The sequence below is a fragment of the Gekko japonicus genome, unplaced genomic scaffold, assembly GCF_001447785.1.
Source record: "Gekko japonicus isolate JY-2015 unplaced genomic scaffold, Gekko_japonicus_V1.1 scaffold2118, whole genome shotgun sequence".
NCBI classification, from domain to species: Eukaryota; Metazoa; Chordata; class Lepidosauria; order Squamata; family Gekkonidae; genus Gekko; species Gekko japonicus.
In genome coordinates this window covers 177,053-195,553 of record NW_015164257.1, presented here as the reverse complement: position 1 = coordinate 195,553, position 18,501 = coordinate 177,053, and the positions used below count along the sequence as shown (strand labels likewise).

General features: G+C 47.1%; 1 protein-coding gene across 1 annotated transcript in view; it reads left to right on the top strand.

Annotated features, from left to right (window-relative positions):
* Positions 1-653: 653 nt before the first annotated feature.
* Positions 654-18,501, top strand: part of ERBB3 (erb-b2 receptor tyrosine kinase 3) — a 105,281-nt gene continuing 87,433 nt past the window's right edge. The window contains exon 1 of the mRNA XM_015408694.1: positions 654-735. Coding sequence (XP_015264180.1) covers positions 654-735 — 82 coding nt within the window. The remainder of the gene's footprint in view (positions 736-18,501) is intronic.

Sequence of the window (18,501 nt, the reverse complement as noted above, 5' to 3'; positions counted from 1 at the left end):
TTCTAGAGATGAATCTAGTTGGATCCATGGCGTATGCCTTTTGCATATTATTAGGAGCGTTAGTACAAACGGGAGATAAAATCGGGATGCTCTTTCTTTGCAAGGAGTCTATGTCCTGATGAAATGAAGCTGAGGCGGGGGCGGACATCGCTTACATTTAACTCCCCTAATCTTTTATCTCTCCCCCCCCCCACTTCTCCCCCGGTCTAAAAACAAACCTGCGCTTTCCACTCCTCTCGGTTTGGGAGCTAGCTCCGTCTTCTCTGATTGGTCAGAGCGGGGCGCAGCCCCAACCAACGAGCTGCGAGCTGGGCTTCTCCTTGAATGAAGTGTGTGTAATTTGTGAGTTGTTGTGCGTAAGTGAAACTGATCAAAGCGCCACGGCTGGTGTTCTTGGCTCAAGGGGAGAAACTTGCCACATTGGGGGCGAGCGACTGAGCCAAAGAAGAAGCGACCGGGGCCCACGTTCGTAGGCAGGGAGTTTTTAATAAAATAGACAACCGCACCGTCTCTTCGGAAAACGAGGGAAGTCAGGTGGCTCTCATCGATCACCCCCCCCTTCTCCATCCCGAAGTAGGATGTCATAGCCTACACATTCGCCGCCACATGCCAGAGGGATCCAAGTCTTTTTTAAAGAAGACGACTGTTCAACAATGAAGCGTATCCAGCTCCGAATGTGTTTGCCTTGGCTGGTTTTTTTCCTGTGGAGTTTACAGACCGCAGCCTCTCAAGCAGGTAAGTGACTGACTCTGCCGACTGAAAGTAACAACCCCCCCCCCCCCCCGCGCGCCCTGGGGTGGAATCGAGAGTAGAAACTGACCTTTACAATAACACGCTCGAGAGTCTGTTTAGCCCCAAACAGGACCTTAAGCGCTGGCTGTTTGATCATGATGAGATAGATACAACGTATAAAATCTGTCCCCTTGAAACCGGAGTCCCTGTACGGCGGCGGCTCCTCTTTTTTTCTCCGCCGTGGGGAGGGAAATCGTGCAACAGTTTCGCGCTGGGAAGCGACGCCTTTGAACCTGTGCGCCGTCGCGGCTGCTGCTGAGCGGCAGAACCTGTTTGGACACCCCGGCAACCCCCCCCCCCCCCCCGCTTTCTCGGCGCGCTTTAAAGCCACCGCTTTAAAGGGAGGGAGGGTGTGCGAGTGTGTTTCTGTGTCTTCCAGCTGGACGGTTTATTTTCGCAATTTGTCCTGGTTTCGGCGTGAAAGCGGCGCGCTGATTGTGGGGTTTGATGGAAAGGTGCGTGTGCGCGCGCCTCCCAGAAGCCTCAAAGGAAGGGCACCTGAAGCCGAAAGTCAAACTTTATGGAATCTGTAAAATGTTGTTCCTCCTGCTACGTTGTCGAGAAAAAGGGCTGGGTTTCGGAGTCAGCTCTCAGGAGGGAACTTCTTACAAAGATATGGTCCTAGCCCGAGTGGTAGGTCCAGGGTTTACTCTGAGCCGCGCTTCAGACAGGACTTGTTTTCCTAGTGTTCAAGCCTGGCACGTATGAGGAATGAAAATAAATCAGTGCCTCTGACCATGTGCAGACTGCATCTCTCCACCCAAGGCGTACCTACACCACACACCTGGTTCCCTCAGGATTTTATTGAGAGTGGCAATGTTTTCCTGTTGTTGTAGAGCCAGCCCACCCAATTTTAGGAGGGATACCTACAGCGTTTTACCTGTAATGCAAACAGTGTGATGTGTGTACTTAGTAAACAGGTATTTTCAACAGTATGTATGATGGGACACAAATCCCACAGAACTAGGAAGGGCCTCACCTTCACGATTCACACACAGATGGTAGGAGAAAGAAACCCATTTTGTTAACCACTTGCCTGGGAGGAAGATGGGCTTAGAGATATTTTAAAAGAGAGAAATAAAAATAAACAATAACATGACCCTGCATTGGGCAACAGAAACAAATTATTCATTCCCTAGAAATAACTGCAGGGCAGACAGGAATTCAACAGAGAAAGCTTTCCTTGGTTAAATCTCCATGTTGTGAATCTGTTAAGTGCACCCAGTCTTACCTGGAATAATGTAGCATCCTGAGAGGCTGGAGAAAATAGGGAAAAGGGTACCTCTACACAAATAACAGCTTTTGGGCTTTTGAGTGAGACTCATTCAACTCCCTGATATCCTTTTATAGCCCTTTTGTGTTGGTGGTTTAAGAAGTGATAAAGGGGTGAGTTTATCCCACCCTTCTAACACAGGTTTATGGGTGGAATGGAGGGGGGCTGAATCCATTGTATCAGTTGTGGCTAAATTCAAGGACAGGAGCTATTCTGGCCTCATTAACAGAGGATAGGAGGGTGTGATCTTGTTTACGCACTGCTCCAGTCACTAATATGGATTAGAATCCTTACTCCACCCATATCAAAGGAACGGGGGGGGGGAGACTCTTGGGGTGGTGGTTGGGGGAGAACCCTCTGGGGGGGAAATGTCCTCCAGAAAGGGTGTCTGAAGTTTCTGGCTTGCTTTCAGTCATTTTTTTGACCATGCAGTGCTTACTCAAATTCCCAATTAACTTTTAGCACCATTTTCAGGTTGGAAATGTCTTTTTTCTTTTTCTTTAAATACACCAACTATGCATTCGTAAGCAGAGTTGCACCTTTCGGAATCCACTGGACTTAGCAGGGTGAACTCAACATAGTATTGTGCTGTTAGAAGCGCCCCAGGGGAACGATGTAGCCCATGAATGGAATCTGGTTTTCTTCATTTTATGGGATCTAGTGGGCCAGAATGGGGGAGGACCCCGCAGTGACTCCTGCCGCCTTTCCTTCTGCTGCTGAACTACTGCAGAGGAGAAGGAAGGGGGAAGCGCGCGTTCCCTGTTAGTGGCTGGTCCCTCTTCATTCCTGCAGTCTGGCAGATTTCCTTCTATGCCTTGGCAGGAAGGTTCCAAGTGCAAAGATTAAACGCCAGCCGAGGGAGTGAAGGATTTGATTTGCAAAGGGCCAAGTCCACACAGCCCTATCTCGTTTCGTAGTTTTTGAAGCCAACAGACTTTGATAAGTGGAGAAGTTCCTTAAATGAGTGCTGTTCCAAAGGTTAACTTCTCCCATTAGGATGCTGGTAATTAAGGATACCTTGCACTGCGTGAGAGAGCTAGAATAAACAACTGTTTGTAAGGGGGAGTCAAAGTACAATTAGCTGCCCTTCTTTTTATTTATGTACTTATTAACACCCTGCTTGTTTCCCCAATAGAATCCAAAGCGTCTTGCCTCCTTCTTTGCTCCTGCATTTTTATCTTCACTACAGCTCCATGAGGTGGTTTAGGCTGGGAGTGTGTGACTGGCCCAAGGTCACCCAGCAAGCCTCCATGGCACAGTGGGGATCTGAACATGGGCCTTCCATATCCTAGTTCAACACTTTAACCACTATACCACACTGTTTTTATAGATTTTGGGCATATCCTAGTTCAACACTTTAACCACTATACCACACTGTTTTTGTAGATTTTGGGCATAAAGGGAAAAGAAGTGTTACTTCTGTATTCCTTGCAGTGGTCTGAATCCAAAACATAAAGCTTCTACTTTCCTGAGATAGATTGTGAACAAAGTCCTTGGCAGCACTTATCTTCACCAGCTCCCCTGTATCTTCACAGTTTTCTGGAAAAGAGTTATTGTAGTATATTCTAGATCACTGCAGATGGTGACTGCAGCCATGAAATTAAGAGACGCCTGCTCCTTGGGAGGAAAGTTATGGTAAACCTAGACAGCATTATAAAAAGTAGAGACATCACCCTGCCAACAAAAGTCTGTATGGTCAAAGCAATGGTATTCCCAGTTGTAATGTATGGCTGCAAGAGTTGGACCATAAGGAAGGCCGAGTGCCGAAGAATAGACGCATTTGAATTATGGTGCTGGAGAAGACTCTTGAGAGTCCCTTGGACTGCAGGGAGAGCTAATCAGTCAATCCTAAAGGAAATCAACCCTGACTGTTCCCTGGAAGGCCAGATCCTGAAGCTGAAGCTCAAATACTTTGGCCACCAAATGAGAAGGGAGCACTCACTGTAGAAGACTCTGATTCTGGGAAAGATTGATGGTCAAAGAAGGGGACGGCAAAGGATGGACGGCAAAGGATGAGATGGTGTGATGTGGTCCATGGGGCCGTGAAGAGTCGGACTCGACTGTGCGATTGAACAGCAACAACAAAGACTAGAGAATAGATAAGGAGACTGCAGGGCAGTCCCGAATACAGGCGGTAGAGGGACAGTGGTACAGTTAGGTACCATTCAAATAAATGGCCATATGAGTGCCATCCTAAGAGCCTACATCATGACACAGAGGTTAGAGCGTCAGACTAGAATCTGGGAAACCCAGGTCTGAATCTTCACTCTGCCACGGAAGGTCACTGGGGTGGCCAGCCACTCTCACCTAACGTACCTCACAGAGTAGTTGTGAGAATGAAATGAAAGAGGGAAGAACAAGCTTGTAAGCTGCTTTGGGATTTCCCTTGGGGGAAAAGCAGGTGTAAATATCTAAGGAACTAAATACATTACAGCTGGTAATGTACACTTCTAATGCAAAGCTGTAGCTTGCTTTTGGGGTCTGCCTGTAAGCTGTAGTCTCAAACATCCTCCCTCGAGTCCAGCCCCAGTGGTGGAGCCATTATGGAGGGAGAAACTGAGAAGACTAGCCCCCCCCTCCCCTGGCACCATTTGATAATAAAACCGTGATTGAAGTATTCCCCCCTGCAGTGATTAAAAAGAATGAAATTCTAACTTCACTTAACAATTAATGAAATTATATTTCCGTTGTTAAGGTCTTTCTTAAGAAGGAAGGAAAGAAAAACATGCAGCATACAATAAGGACCAAAAGCCTAGCATCCTCTGCAAACAGGATATACACACAAGGCAAGGAGAGCCCAAGCAGAAAGGACATCTCTTGGGATGAAAGCAAGGAGTGACAAGAGAAGAGGCTGAATTTCAGCACTTGCCATTCATGTGATGTGGTTTATCACTTCTACATCAGCCTATTTGTTTACTGAAGGCATCTCATGTATGGTGAAAGAGGGCTTGGGTAGGGTCATTTGGCACACCCAGCATCTATGAGTCACATAACACCATGCACAGCCATTATAACCCTTTCTGTCTTTTTTTTTGGGGGGGTGTGTCTCTTACAGTAAATATACCCTGACCTGGATGGTCCAGGTTAGCTCGATCTCATCAAACCTTGAGAAGCTAAGCAGGGTCAATCCTGGGAGACCACCAAGGAATACCAGGGCTGGTATGCAGAGGCAGCACAATGGCAAACCACCTCTGAATGTCTCTTGCCTTGAAAACCCCATGAGGGGTCACCATAAGTCAGTTACTTTCCACCACCACCTTACTACAAGAAGAAGAAGAAGAAGAAGAAGAAGAGATTGGATTTATACCCCGCCCTTCACTTGGAGTCTCATAGCAGCTTACAAACTCCTTTCTCTTCCCCTCCCCACAACAGACACCCTGTGAGGTGGGTGGGGCTGAGAGAGCTCTGACACAAACTGCTGTTTCAGGAACAGCTGTGCCAGAGCTTGTGACTGACCCAAGGTCACATCAGCAGGTGCAAGTGGAGGAGTGGGGAATCAAACCCGGTTCTCCCAGATTAGAGTCCGCACACTTAACCACTACACCAAACTGGTGTAGAAGAAGAAGAACAAGAAGAACAAGAGGAAGAGGAAGAGGAAGAAGAAGAGGAAGAAGAAGAGGAAGAAGAAGAAGATCGTGGATTATACCCCGCCCTTCATTCAGAGTCTCAGAGCGTCTTACAATCTCCTTCCCCTTCCTCTCCCCACCATGGCCACCCAGTGAGGTAGGTGGGGCGAATGTTTAAAAGTTCATGAGTTTTCAGTATACAGATTGGAAACTTCATTTTCCCTCTTGAGAGTTCCGGCACCTCTTTTTCCAGAAAAAAAGCCCTGCTCCTAGTGACCCAAGTTAAGCGCACCTTTAAGTGGCACTCGAACATGCACTGCAGTCCCCCAGCTCTGCTTTTAAAACAGCTGAGCTGCGGAAGCCTCCCCAAATGTCTGGGAAGCCCAGGACAAGATGTCTCCAGTGGATCCCTCTCACTAAGCATCCCTACCCCCTTAACGTTCACCCACACCTTGCATGTTGCCATTCAGTCTTTGGGCATTTGAAGACGAAAAGAAGGCCAGGATGGGGGCAGTCGAATGATCCAAACATTCTGCTCAAGACTTTTAATGTAGTCTAAGGGAAGGAAGGTGAGCCTCTGTGACCGAGTGTCAGAGCAGTTTTTATCCTGCTTTTGTGCTCGGGAATTTGCTTCCAAGAATGGGTTGCTGAGTGCTATTTTACCGTTACAGAGAATCAGTAGTACACTTTCTAAATGGCTCAATATGTCCCTTGGTTACAGGAGCTCTCAACACCAGAACCGATTGGATTTCAGAAGAGAATGTGTGCTAATCATTTTTAGCACAACATTCTTATCCTGCTTTTTAGTGCAACATGACTCCCAACTTGTTTTAAAATCCAGCTGCGATAGGGATAGCAGTTGTGTGTGTGTTTGTATTGATACAAAATACTGTATTTCGTACATGTACAGTGTAATGGTTAGCTATGCTGCTGAGAACTTTCTGGGCCTGTAGTGAAGAGTGGCAAATGCGGCTTTGGAGGTACATGGAAGCACCGAGATGGCACTGTGGTGTTGTGGTTAGAGTTCTGAATGGGATTAACCAATAGGACTGCCAGCCTCCAGGTGGCAGCCGGAGATCTCCTTCTATTACAACTGATCTCCAGGCAACCAAAATGGCTGCTTTGGAGGGTGGACTCTATGGCACTGTACCTTGCTGAAGTCCCTCCCCTCCCCAAACCCCGCCCTCCCCAGGATCCACCTCCCCAACCCCCCCAGGTATTTCCCAGCCCACAGCTGGCCGTCCTCCTAACCCTCCTCATAGGTGTGTGATGTGGATAAAACGGAGGAGCAGAGAATGATGCAAGCAATGTTCCCTCTAAGCTGTGGAGTCTTGTGAGCAAAAATTCTACTTTGTGAGCTACTGGCATTAAAGCTGTGAGCGAGCGATTTGGCTACTGCTTCAATTAGTTTGCTCTGGAGCCATCCGTCAAAACTGTGTGAGACGGAGGCTAAAGAACTGTGAGCTAGCTCACACTCACTCAGCTTAGCGGGAACATTGGATGTAAGCCACTTTGGGTCCCCGTTGGGGAGAAAGGCAGGACAGAAATGTCGGAAGTAAATCCTGCATACATCCATGAACGCATGCAAACCTTCACTCTTAAAGGAAGGAGCAACAGACCACACCTGAAGCACCTGGCGGCTGTCTCCAGGTGCCTCTTCCAGCAGGAAATGGGATTGCTGCCCCCCTTGTGAGGTTTCTGAGATGTCCCCATTAGCAGTGCCATTCCTGGCAGAAGCCAAGCATGTCTGGTTGGCAGTGGGCCCTCTGTCAGACTGTGAGTCTCTGATGACCAGTCCTGCCAGCCCTCAGGACCAGCCTGGCCACCATCATATTCCATCCGTGGGTCGTCCATCTTCACGATTTTGTGACTTTAGAGGTACAGCATATCTTGAAGTCTCTTCCACTGCCAGCGCCAGACAACTGTAGCAACTTATGAATCATCTAGACTACTTCCTGCTTGTACTAAACAAAAAGGCAGTTACTAGGGTTGCCAGGTCTGGGCCGGAAAATACCTGGATACTTTGGGGGTGGATCCAGGAGAGGGCGGGGTTTGGGGAGGGGAGGGGCCTCAGCCATTTTCTCCAGGGGAACTGATCTCTGTCAACTGGAGATCAGTTGTAAAAGCCCGAGGTCTCCAGGCCCCACCTGGAGGCTGGCAACCCTAGCAGTAACCCCCCCAAAACAAAAACAAAAAAAACTTTCCTCAAAGCATCTCTGTGATTCCCTTCTGAATGGGTCAGCAACTGGGAAAGACCCTTTGCTTTCCTGTGACTGTTTCTCCTTCATGGCGGGCACAGTGATTTCTCCTTCCTGGGTGAATGAGGTGTGTGTATATTGGTGTGGCAACTGGAGGACTGAATGCGAATGTTGTTGTGGACCTTGTTTATGTTTTTATTCTGCGACAATTGCTAATAGGCTCTCTTTCCCGCCTCCCTGGGTTGTAATTGAGGCCAGGTTTTCCTGGTTGCCGAAACCAGTTTTGTGTCAACATTCTTGACCTCTGCTAATTGCTTTCCCCTTGTACGCCTTAGACGTTGTCAATGGAAAGAAAAACAAACAGTGTCCAGCAGATAAACTGGGCGGAAAACCTCTCTCTGCTGTGGAGATTCTTAGCTAGAAGAACACACCTGCTCTCTTGCGGAGACTGGGCAGGACTTTGTCGGAGTCCTTCCACCATACTCCCTCCACCAAATCCAGATATAAGTTTAACCACCTGTGTTTTCTTCTCTGAGTAAATGGATCTGTAAAGCCACCCCCTCTGGCTTTTCCTGATTCCCCTCCCCCATGAGTATTCGAATGTGTGAATGCTTCCATGGAGTAGTGTTATTATGCAATTTGTGAACCAGAGTTCACCAAGGCTTAGCCTAGGGAGGAACGGGTACGCACGTACAGAATGCCTCCTTCCTGTGCACCAGTGTAATAGAATGGTTAGAAAGCTGGGAGACCCAGGTGCCAATACCCACTCTGCCATGAAATCTTGCTAGGTGACCTTGGGCTAACCACACACTCTCATCCTGACCGTCCTCACAGGGTTGTTGTGAGCATAACGTGGAGGAAAGTAGAATGGCATAAGCTACTTTGAGTCTCCATTAAGGAGAAATATGGGTTGTAAATGAAGTAAATAAATAAAAATCCACAGACACTGAATAACCCCAGTCAACCTATTTGGAACCACAGAGAAAAAAAATCCAAGAAAATTTTAGAGATACAGTACCTCTTGTTTTTAGAAATTAAGCACCAAGGGGATCCCATTCCAGGTTTGGAGTTTAGGTTATCGCCTAAGACAACAGAGCAGCCGGGGCAATCTTCTAGGCTAACCCTGATCTGGCATTTTCCTTCTGTACAATCCCAGAGTACAATATACTAGGTTAAAGTGCGACCGCAGCTTCTACAAGGGCATCCTATCTTGATCTGAAGATAAGAAAAAGGCCATCTTGCCCATCCTTTCGACACCCCAGCACTCCTCATCCTTCCTCTTTCATGTCACATCACTGCACGTAGCCATGCCATTCACCTGCAGAACACAGTTCTGGATTACTCACGCCAGTAAGTCAAGCCACATGTTACAGGCAGACACAAAGTTAAGACTCCCCCCCCCCGATTCATTACTTATTTGTATTTCACCCTTTGTGCAAGAGTGCAGAGTGGTATATACTGGAGTTCTTGCATCTGATCTTTGCAACAGCTCTATGAAGTAAGAGGCTGAGAGACAGTGACTTGCACAAGACCCGCTGATGAAACTTGGTTTCTTTCATCTAACTCTGATGTTCTACTCACTGGTCCAAATTGGTTTTCATCATGTGCCTCTGGATTTGCCACACAAACATTTCGGTGACGGCTAATGGTTAAAAGGGTATGCGGAGGAGATAAAACATGTTTGTGGGTGAGGGCGGATTTCAGGGTGCAGCATACATTCTTTGTGTAAAGGTGTCTTCTGTCACTGGAGGAAGGGAAGTTGGCACCATCCCACTCAGGGCAAAGCATCCGCGGGGTTGAGATAAGTATGATAATGAGGCAGCAACCTAATGGAGCTGATTTCTCTGCCATGTTTATTTCTGTTTGGCACATGTCCAGTTTCCAGCTATCGTTTGAGTCTCTGCTTCCCCTTTTGGAGACTTGTCACTCATGTTCTTCTTCTTTTGATTAGCTAAGCATCTTAAATCTCTTGCTCAGGGTTTAATCTGGAAGCTGAGAGGTGCTTGGTTGGGGCGTGGAAGGGATTCATGACCACAGTGTTTGAACTAGGCAGTGGACGTTGAAATTCTCATCAGTTCGTTCTAACCTGGAGTCAGTTTTTGAGCAATAAATGTGATGCTTGCAGTTAGTCAGCAGACAGGGAAAGGCATTCTGTATATATTCTAATGCACTTTCTTCTCCAGACATCTCGTAACTCTTAGAGCATCATGACATCACTTCTGGGTACAATTAGAAGTGACATCTAGGGTTGCCAATCCCCACTGGGGTTGCACCCCACCAATGTGCACTGTGGAAAAATGATTCTATTCTAATTACAGTCCACAAACTTGCTTCTTCTTTTGTTCCTTTATTTTACGTCATGCAGTGCTGCTGCTGCTGCTTCCAGACAATTGCCATGCAACTATGAATTTCCTAGGTAAATATTCCGTTTCCCCCAATGCTTCATCAGGTCGCTTTTTTATACATGGAGCCGATGCTCTAAGCCTCCTACTCAATTAACCTTGTGTTTCCCTTCGGCATCTGCTGGTTTCAAAATTTGAGAGCAAACTTTTAAAAGGTTTGGCACAAAAAAAAAACCTGTCCAAACTTTCAGTTTTGCTTTGGACATAAGAACATAAGAGACGCCAATATTGGATCAGGCCAAAGGCCCATCCAGTCCAACACTCTGTCACACAGTGGCCAGAAATACCAGGTGCCATCAGGAGGTCCACCAGTGGGGCCAGGACATTAGAAGCCCTCCCACTGTTGACCCCCCCCAGCACCAAGAAGACAGACCATCACTTGCCCCAGAGCCCCTATCTATACCTTGTGGCTAATAGCCACTGATGGACCTCTGCTCCATATGCTTATCTAATTCCCTTTTGAAGCCGTCCATGCTTGTAGCCGCCACCACTTCCTGTGGCAGTGAATTCCATGTGTTAATCACTCTTTGGGTGAAGAAGTACTTCCTTTTATCCATTCTAACCCGACCGCTCAGCAATTTCATTGACATGCAATTGCTCAGGGCCTACCCATTTTACTGCACTCCACCCCAGGGTTTCTTCCAGTGATGCAGAAAATGCTGGACACAACTCTTGAACTGCATGAAGGCCACTCCAGGGCTTTGAGTCTGCTGTTAACCCTCTTTGGGCTGTTGTGAAGATAATGAGAATTATAGAGTCAGAGGGGACAGGGCAAAGGTCATTTTGCTGAACTCAAAGGCCATTTGTTCCTTCATTCTCTGCACTCCAGACTACACTGTGCCATAATCACATGCCCTGCAGATTCAAAAAGGTACTTACCCAAACCTAGGGTTGCCACCCTTCAGGTGGTAGCTGGATATCTCTGGGGATTATACCTGATCTCCAGGCAACAGAGATCAGTTCACCTGGGGAAAAATGGCCACTTTGGAAGGTGGAACGTATGGCACTATATTGCACTGAAGTCCATCCCCTCCCAAACTCCATCCTTCTCAGACTCCATCCCCAAAATCTCCGGGCATTTCCCAACCTGGAGAATCCCCAAGTAGAAGAAAATATCTGCCCTGTGAATTTCAGTGCTGGTGGTGCTCAGAGTGGTTGGAAGTGATACCATTTGAGGCAGAAGAGCTTGTGCCAAGGCATGGATATTCTCCTTCAGACGTTCTGGGCCACTGAGCCTGAGCAGTGGAATCTGATTCAGGGTTTGATTCCGTCCCCTGCGAGGCTCTTCTCTGCTCCCTTTCATATTGTTTCGTGTGTTGCAACTTCCTAGTCAGGCTGAGGGGCTGTGCCTTAATCTGTCCCATCTACACACAGCTCAGGCTGCCAGAGATTTGCATGACCAAGGCTGGGATTGTCCCTCCCATCTGAATCACCCCTGAAGGACCTTTCGTAACAGGTAGTGCTTGCTCAGTAAATAGCGACAAGTGGGGGGAAAAAAGAGGGGGGGGAGCACCAGGTGTCGGTTCTGAGTCATGAAGCAACGCCAATCACAGCAAAACATGGAGGAGGAGGAGGAGGAGATCAAGAAAGGTGATCTGCTCAGGGGATTGTCTCCAAACAAGGGGTGTCGAAAAGTGACATGGCTGCTGCTTCTTCCCACAACTGGGTTGTGCCCTCTCCTACTGGCCGTGCAAAGAGACAGCTGAATTACTAAGGCACAACAGCAGCAGCAGCCCCAAGGTTAGAGTGAGAGTTGTGGATAGATAGATGGGAAGATGAACTTCTGGATTTGCTGAACCACTTGATGACAAAAACGGGACTTAGAGGGTTTAATGCAGGGAGTGTGCCTGTGGGAAAGGGAACACATGAAAAAGCAAAGGTTCTTTCTTCCTATGGCCGTCACAGTCACTCACGCTACAATCTTGTGTAGAATTATTGCAGTCTAATCAATGGGCTTAGACTAGCGTACTGGTAGATAGGATTGCACTGTGGCGCCAGCATTCTGATCCAGTGGTCTCTCCGCTGCCCTTTCCCACAGTGCTCTGTCCATGTTCAAACCGCAATGTGCTGATCTAGGCTGAAAGTGAGTAAATCCCCTGAACATTTCCTTCTGCTGGGTGAAATGAACATGGCGACCATGGGGAAGCCCCTGTTACTTCCCTCTTTCCTTGCTAAGATGGGAGAGGAGGAAGCGGGCGGGGAGCGAACACTGTCCGGAGACACCTGTGCCCTCCAGTGCAGCTGCTTGAGCTAATTTTAGGCTTTTCAACTTTGACATTGTCCCCTTAAAAAAAAAAATGCCTTTCACAGCCTGCCTTCTCCGACATTCCTCCGCCTCCTCTCCAGAGCAGACACTGATTTGGAACATAGCTTCAGCTCTGCCAGAAGCTGTTTGAAAGCAGATATTTCCCTCGTAATATCTTGGAAGTTTACGACTGACTTGGTACATTAGAAAATCCTCCAGTTTGTTCATTAGCTTTGTGACTTCTCCATTCTCCAGGGAGCTTAGGGTGGTATAAACGGGAGCTATCCCATTGTGATCCTGGCAGCAGCCTTTATTTCATGTATATGTTTTATTTACTTAGTTTATAGTCTGCCTTTCGCCTTAGTGGGGGCCCAAAGCAGCTTACACCGTTCTCCTCTCCTCCGTTTTATCCTCACGGCTCAGCACCCTCACCCTTATCCCACCCTGGCTCAATAGGCTACAAATTCTGAGGAGTTTTTGTGGCTGACCAGGGACTGGAACCCGGGTCTCTCCTATCAAAGCTTGACATCTGCAACAGCACACGCTACAAATACTTTTGTACTGAATGCAACCTAGGCAAGCTTCTACTTTTGCTGTTGAAGTCCATCCTGGTTGTCTAGCTTGGCCTGATGAGGACTCCTTGCTTCCTTTAGCTACATCCATGCATCAAGCATGTCTAATTAAAACCTCACTGAAAGCTAAGGGGAAGGACCTTGGCTAAGTGATATGGCATCTTTTTTTGCATGTAGAAGAACTTAGGTTCAATTGCTGGCATGGATAGTTAAAAAAAATATCAGGTAGCAGGTGATGTGAAAGACCTACCAATACCCTGGAGAGCTATTGTTATTCAGAGAAGACAGCATGGACTTTGACAGACCAATGGGCTGACTCAGAATAAGGCAGCTTCATATGTGTTCAAGGGACGGGCCCCACCTTTGTAGAAAAGGGGCAATGGGGAAATGGAAGAGAAGCAATCAATTAAGAAGCAATGGTTCAGGGGGAATATTCTGGGATAAAATGGAATCACTTCACTGTCATTTGCCTTAATGCAATAACCTGGACTTCTTTGTTTTAGACCTGCTGTTCTTATGCCTTTCCAATCCTAAACAAAGTTACACACTCCATTGACTTCCATGAAATTAGAAGGGGGAATATCTTCTTAGGGCTGCACTGCAAATGTAACATTCCCAACCTCCAGAAGACCTGTGTGAGATAACCAGTCACTCCCAAGAACTTCACAATCAAACAAATGCCACAACTGTACAGTTGCCACCTCTGCTCCTCTGTTTTTAGCAGCCACCTTGCTCACAGAAATGCAAGTCTTCCCCCCCATTCCCCGCCCTATTCTTCCTGCCAAGAAAAGCCTCACCTTTTAAAGTTGTGTCATGCAATTAGAAAAGGCACAGAAACGAGGTCATTTAAGAAGGTGGCGATTCTACAGTATGATTTTTTAAAAAGGATATTTTGAGTTTTCTCCCTTGTGCTTTGAAATTACGCTTCAACCATTTCACTATATAAGGCAAGCTCTGTTTTTCCAGATTGGAAGGGACAAGGTAGTTACAGTATAGCCTCCAAATACAGTAAGAGGCAAGAGAATGCCTGGTTCTACTTTAAGTAGAACTAAGAGCCAACACTCTCAATGTGTTGATGGGCCAAGTGGATTGTGATGTTCTGGAAAACTGATGCGATGGCGATGGACGTCTTTTTATAACCCAACCCAGAGCTTGCACTTTGCATAAAAAGGTGCTAAGTCAGTCTCTGGCATCTACAGTTTAAAAAAGTTCTTAGGTAATAGGTGTTGAGAAAGATCTTTCGGTTCCTGGTTGGGACTCAGGAGAATGAGTACTGGTCAGAGGAAGCCAGTACTGAGTAGGGCCACTGACTTAGGGCCTGGCAAACCTCAGAAGCTTCTGAGTGGTGGAGCCCTTGAAAAACTGTGTTGCTGATGCCACAATGACATACTTCCAGGTAAAAGCCCAGAAGTGATGTCTCTCGCACCCATGCGTGCACGCAGACACAGACACACACACACACACACACCACAGCTAGGGTGGGAGATTCACCGTGTGGAGGGAGGGGCCTTGTTGGTGACATCATGATGTTGCTGGCGATGCCATGATGTCACTCCCTCTGTGATCTGGAAGTGATGTAATTATGTTGTCGGTGACATTACTTCCAGCATGACCCAGAAGTGAAGTCACTGCATTGCCAGGAATGTTCCAGCATTTGCCCCAAACTCTATGGTTTAACCACAGAGTTTGTGGTGAACATTAAAGTGTTGCCCAGTGCAGTGATGTCACTTGTTGGTTGCATTGGAAGTGATGTTATGTGTGGTGTATTCAATCAGTGACAACTGTGTGCATGTGAACTCCCTAATTGAAACACCATGTGGAGCTTTGTCCTGGGCTAGGATCCTAATCCCTCATTTACAATAGGTAGCCCAGGAAGAGCTGACCAATCACCAACCTCCAGTTCCTTGAGAGGGAACGCCTGTGATTGGACCTTATTCTTACAATCCTATTGGTTGTTATTGTACAGTAGGGCGTGGCTATATTAGCCGGGAGAGTTTAAAAGAAGAACAGCTTCAATGTAAAAGCTGTTCTGGTTATTGGAAGTTGATCTGTTAGAGTTGTGTTACGAGTTGCGGAATAAAGCTGAATCTTTTGCTGAATCACTCTCTGACTCCTTTGTTAAGTAGCCGACTTAACATTATGGCGCTGGGATGATGCCTGTCACCCCATTTCTCTCCGGTTCCCCTTCCCTCTGCCATTGAAGGCTGAGGGGGTGGGGTGGGAGTTGTCCTACCAAAGCAGGAGACCTGACATGCCTGACCTTAAAACCCTAGGAATTCCCCAAATCTCTATGGTGAGGGTGCAAATCTGAGATTTAAAAATAGATTCAAGTAACATATAAAAAGCATAGGAAATGTCAGAACATTACTCCCCTAATTACTACCAAAAGCTAAGTGAAAAGCCGTTAAGATACTTTCAAAGGTCCCCATGTTGTGTTGAGTCTCTAGAGCAGTGATTGGTAATTTGGTGCCTGCGGGCTCCCTGGCAACTCACCAGTTTGTTTCCTGGAACTGATGTCTTATCTTCCCCAAAGCAAAAAGCCTGTCCCAAGTTTCCTCTACCTCACTGGTGCAGGCTGTGACACTTCGGAACAACCCAAGAGGCATCACCTTTATGTTTACGGAGAGCACCAATTTGGAAAGGGCTGTCTCCATCGCTGAAGGATGGTATCTTGGGACTTCCCAACATGTCATTTTGTGGTTGGCTGTGCCCTTCTTCAGCAGCTGTTCTGTGGTGGTGCCCACTACCTGTTAGTTTCCTTAAGTGCCTACAGGCTCAACGAGTTTGGAGATCCCTGCTCTAAATGAAGAGAGTTCCAGTCTTGGAGGGTGGCACCTGACTATGTGGTCTCGCTGTTCTAACTGAGGCTCATCCTCTTTGATGGAAGAGTCTCAATGGAACATAGAGAGGAGTCTGTCTTTTAGGGTGTTTTCTTGTGCAAATTATCTGAAACCTGTGTTTTTGAATTATTTGCAGATTGAATTAATGAGTCACGTTGATCAGACTGCATGTCTGCTTGTTAAGGAACGGTTTTATGCTCCATAAACTGTGTGAAAGCAATGTACTAGAGACCAAAACTTCAGGCATTGCAATAAACTGCAGTTTTTAAACTGTGGTTTGACCAGTCCCCAATCTGTTGTGATGCAAATGATCATACAAACTGCTGCTTGTTGGCCGGTATCAACAGTTTGTCAGTGGTTTGTGAACCACGGTTTGTACTGTTTGTGGTTTGTTGGGCAGCTAAAGATATTTTTGCCATCTCTGGCACTGGCAGCAGCAGCTGCTACCTCATGCCTCTGCCCCCATCTCAGCCCCGTCCCTGAGTGGGAGGAGATCTTCTCCTCTCCTCTTTCCTCCCCCAGCACTCTTTAAAGACAATACAGCAAGTTTCACACACCCTCTAGGACTTCCTGGAATCATGCAAAATCACTTCCTCTTGTGAGCCTTTGGCCACCAATCCAGTGGCCCAAGTGACAGACAACCCAAAATGGTGGTTGAACTCTTATGGAGTTTTAGGGGAATCTGAAAACTGGCAAGTGTGGCTTGTCTTACTGTTTGTAAAGACAACCGGCAGGAGGAGGAGGATATTCTCCTGCAGTTCCCACACAGGAGTGGCTGGCAGGCATTTGAGGGAGTCTGGCCAGCTGCGGATGAACGACCGGCAGTGGATAAGATGAGCGGCTACTGTTCCTCCTAATCCACTTCAGGTGGTCTTGTTAGCTGTCCCTGTTTATTGTGAAGTTTGAATTCATGAAGCCCTGCTTGTTGAGTATGCTACTCCTTGCAGCTGCCTGGCCACAGATTTGGAAAGGTAGGGAGGATAGGTACTTTACTAGGAGGCAGAAGAGGAGCAAGAAGCTGACAAACCATGGTTCATACATAAACTGGGGTTTCTTACCGTCCTCTGGCAGACTAACCAGAGTTGGGAGTTTATTGTAAAACAGGAGTTGAGGGTGGACAATACTGTATGTACCATCTATACAGCGCTTTTTAAAAAAATCGTGTTCTTCAAATACATTATCCCAGTCACCCTGACAACAAATCTATAGTATAAGCCAGGAGTCCTCAGTGCCATGGCACCCACTGACTGGTTTTAGGAAGTGGGCAGGGCCAGGTAGAGCTTTTGCCAAGCAAGGTTTCTGAATGACTATTGGAGATTTGATTGGCTGTGCAGATTTTTTTTGTTGCTTTGGCAGAAGCTGCCGCTACAGCACAAGGATCTGCACTGTCACTGTGTTACTGAACTGAGGCCGTGGCAGCCGTTTTGTGGCTGGTTCCGCCTCCTGTGGCAATAGGGTTGCCAGATCCGAGCTGAGAAATACCCGGAGATTTTGGGGGTGGGGTCTGATGAGGGTGGGGTTTGGGGAGGGGTGAGGCCTCTGCGTGGTACAATGCCATACAGTCCACCTTCCAAAGTGGCCATTTTCTACAGGTGAACTGGTCTATGTTGCCTGGAGATCAGTTGAAATAGCGGGAGATATCCAGCCACCACCTGGGGGTTGGCAACCCTATGTGGCAACCATTTTGTTGCCGTGCTCACCATGCCGTGTCAGAATTCCAAATGTGCCTGCAGGCTCAAAAAGCTTGGAGACCCCTGGTATAAGCCACTATTTCTATCCTCGTGTTGCATACAGAAGGCTGAAATCCAAACAAAGCATGATAAGGCCATCTAGAAAGTTCATGGTGGAAGCAAGATTTGAATACGGAACTTCCTGTCTCTACCATTTGTAACCCAAGACGGGCCAACTACGTCTTGCCACAGCCTGCTCCAGTGACTCGTGGATCTAAGGCCTATTGATTATGGGTTTGGGGACTATATTTCCCCCCTCCCATAATTAATTCTGTGCTTCTAGAAACAGTGCCCTGCATCATACCCGCTCAGATAAGGCTGGTGATTGTCTTCCCTCCCTCTGATGTAATGATGGCATGGCCCCAGTTGGCACCACAAGCAAGAGCAGCAAGGGTAGATGGGACGAACAAGGTTCTGTGGCAGTTAAAAATGGCCAGATGCCATGTATGAGAACACAATTGGCAGCTGATGATTTATAGAAACCTGAGCTTTAGCTTTTGGGATGGGAAGTAACCAGGATTTAGTCCATTCAGAGCTCTGCTGGACAGAAATGCAACTTTCTGTAAAAGACAACTTCCTTCTGGGGATTGGCTTAAGCTCTGAGGATTCTTAAGCTGTGAATTTGGCCTGTACACATAACAAGCATATCATGCATGAAAACAGATGCCCACAAATGGTTTTGTGTTGAATGTGACTTTACGGCAGCTAGATTTTTGCCATCTTTCCAGGCTGGAAATGTAGAACTCAAGTTTAAACTTGTTTGGGATTCTGCATTGTAGTGACAGAAAAGCAACAGCAAAGTATTTATAAACAGCAGAATGTTGCAAGCATCCAAGATTTGTCTCTCGGTCTGGAGATGTGGACTTCTTCTTGCCTTTTGCTG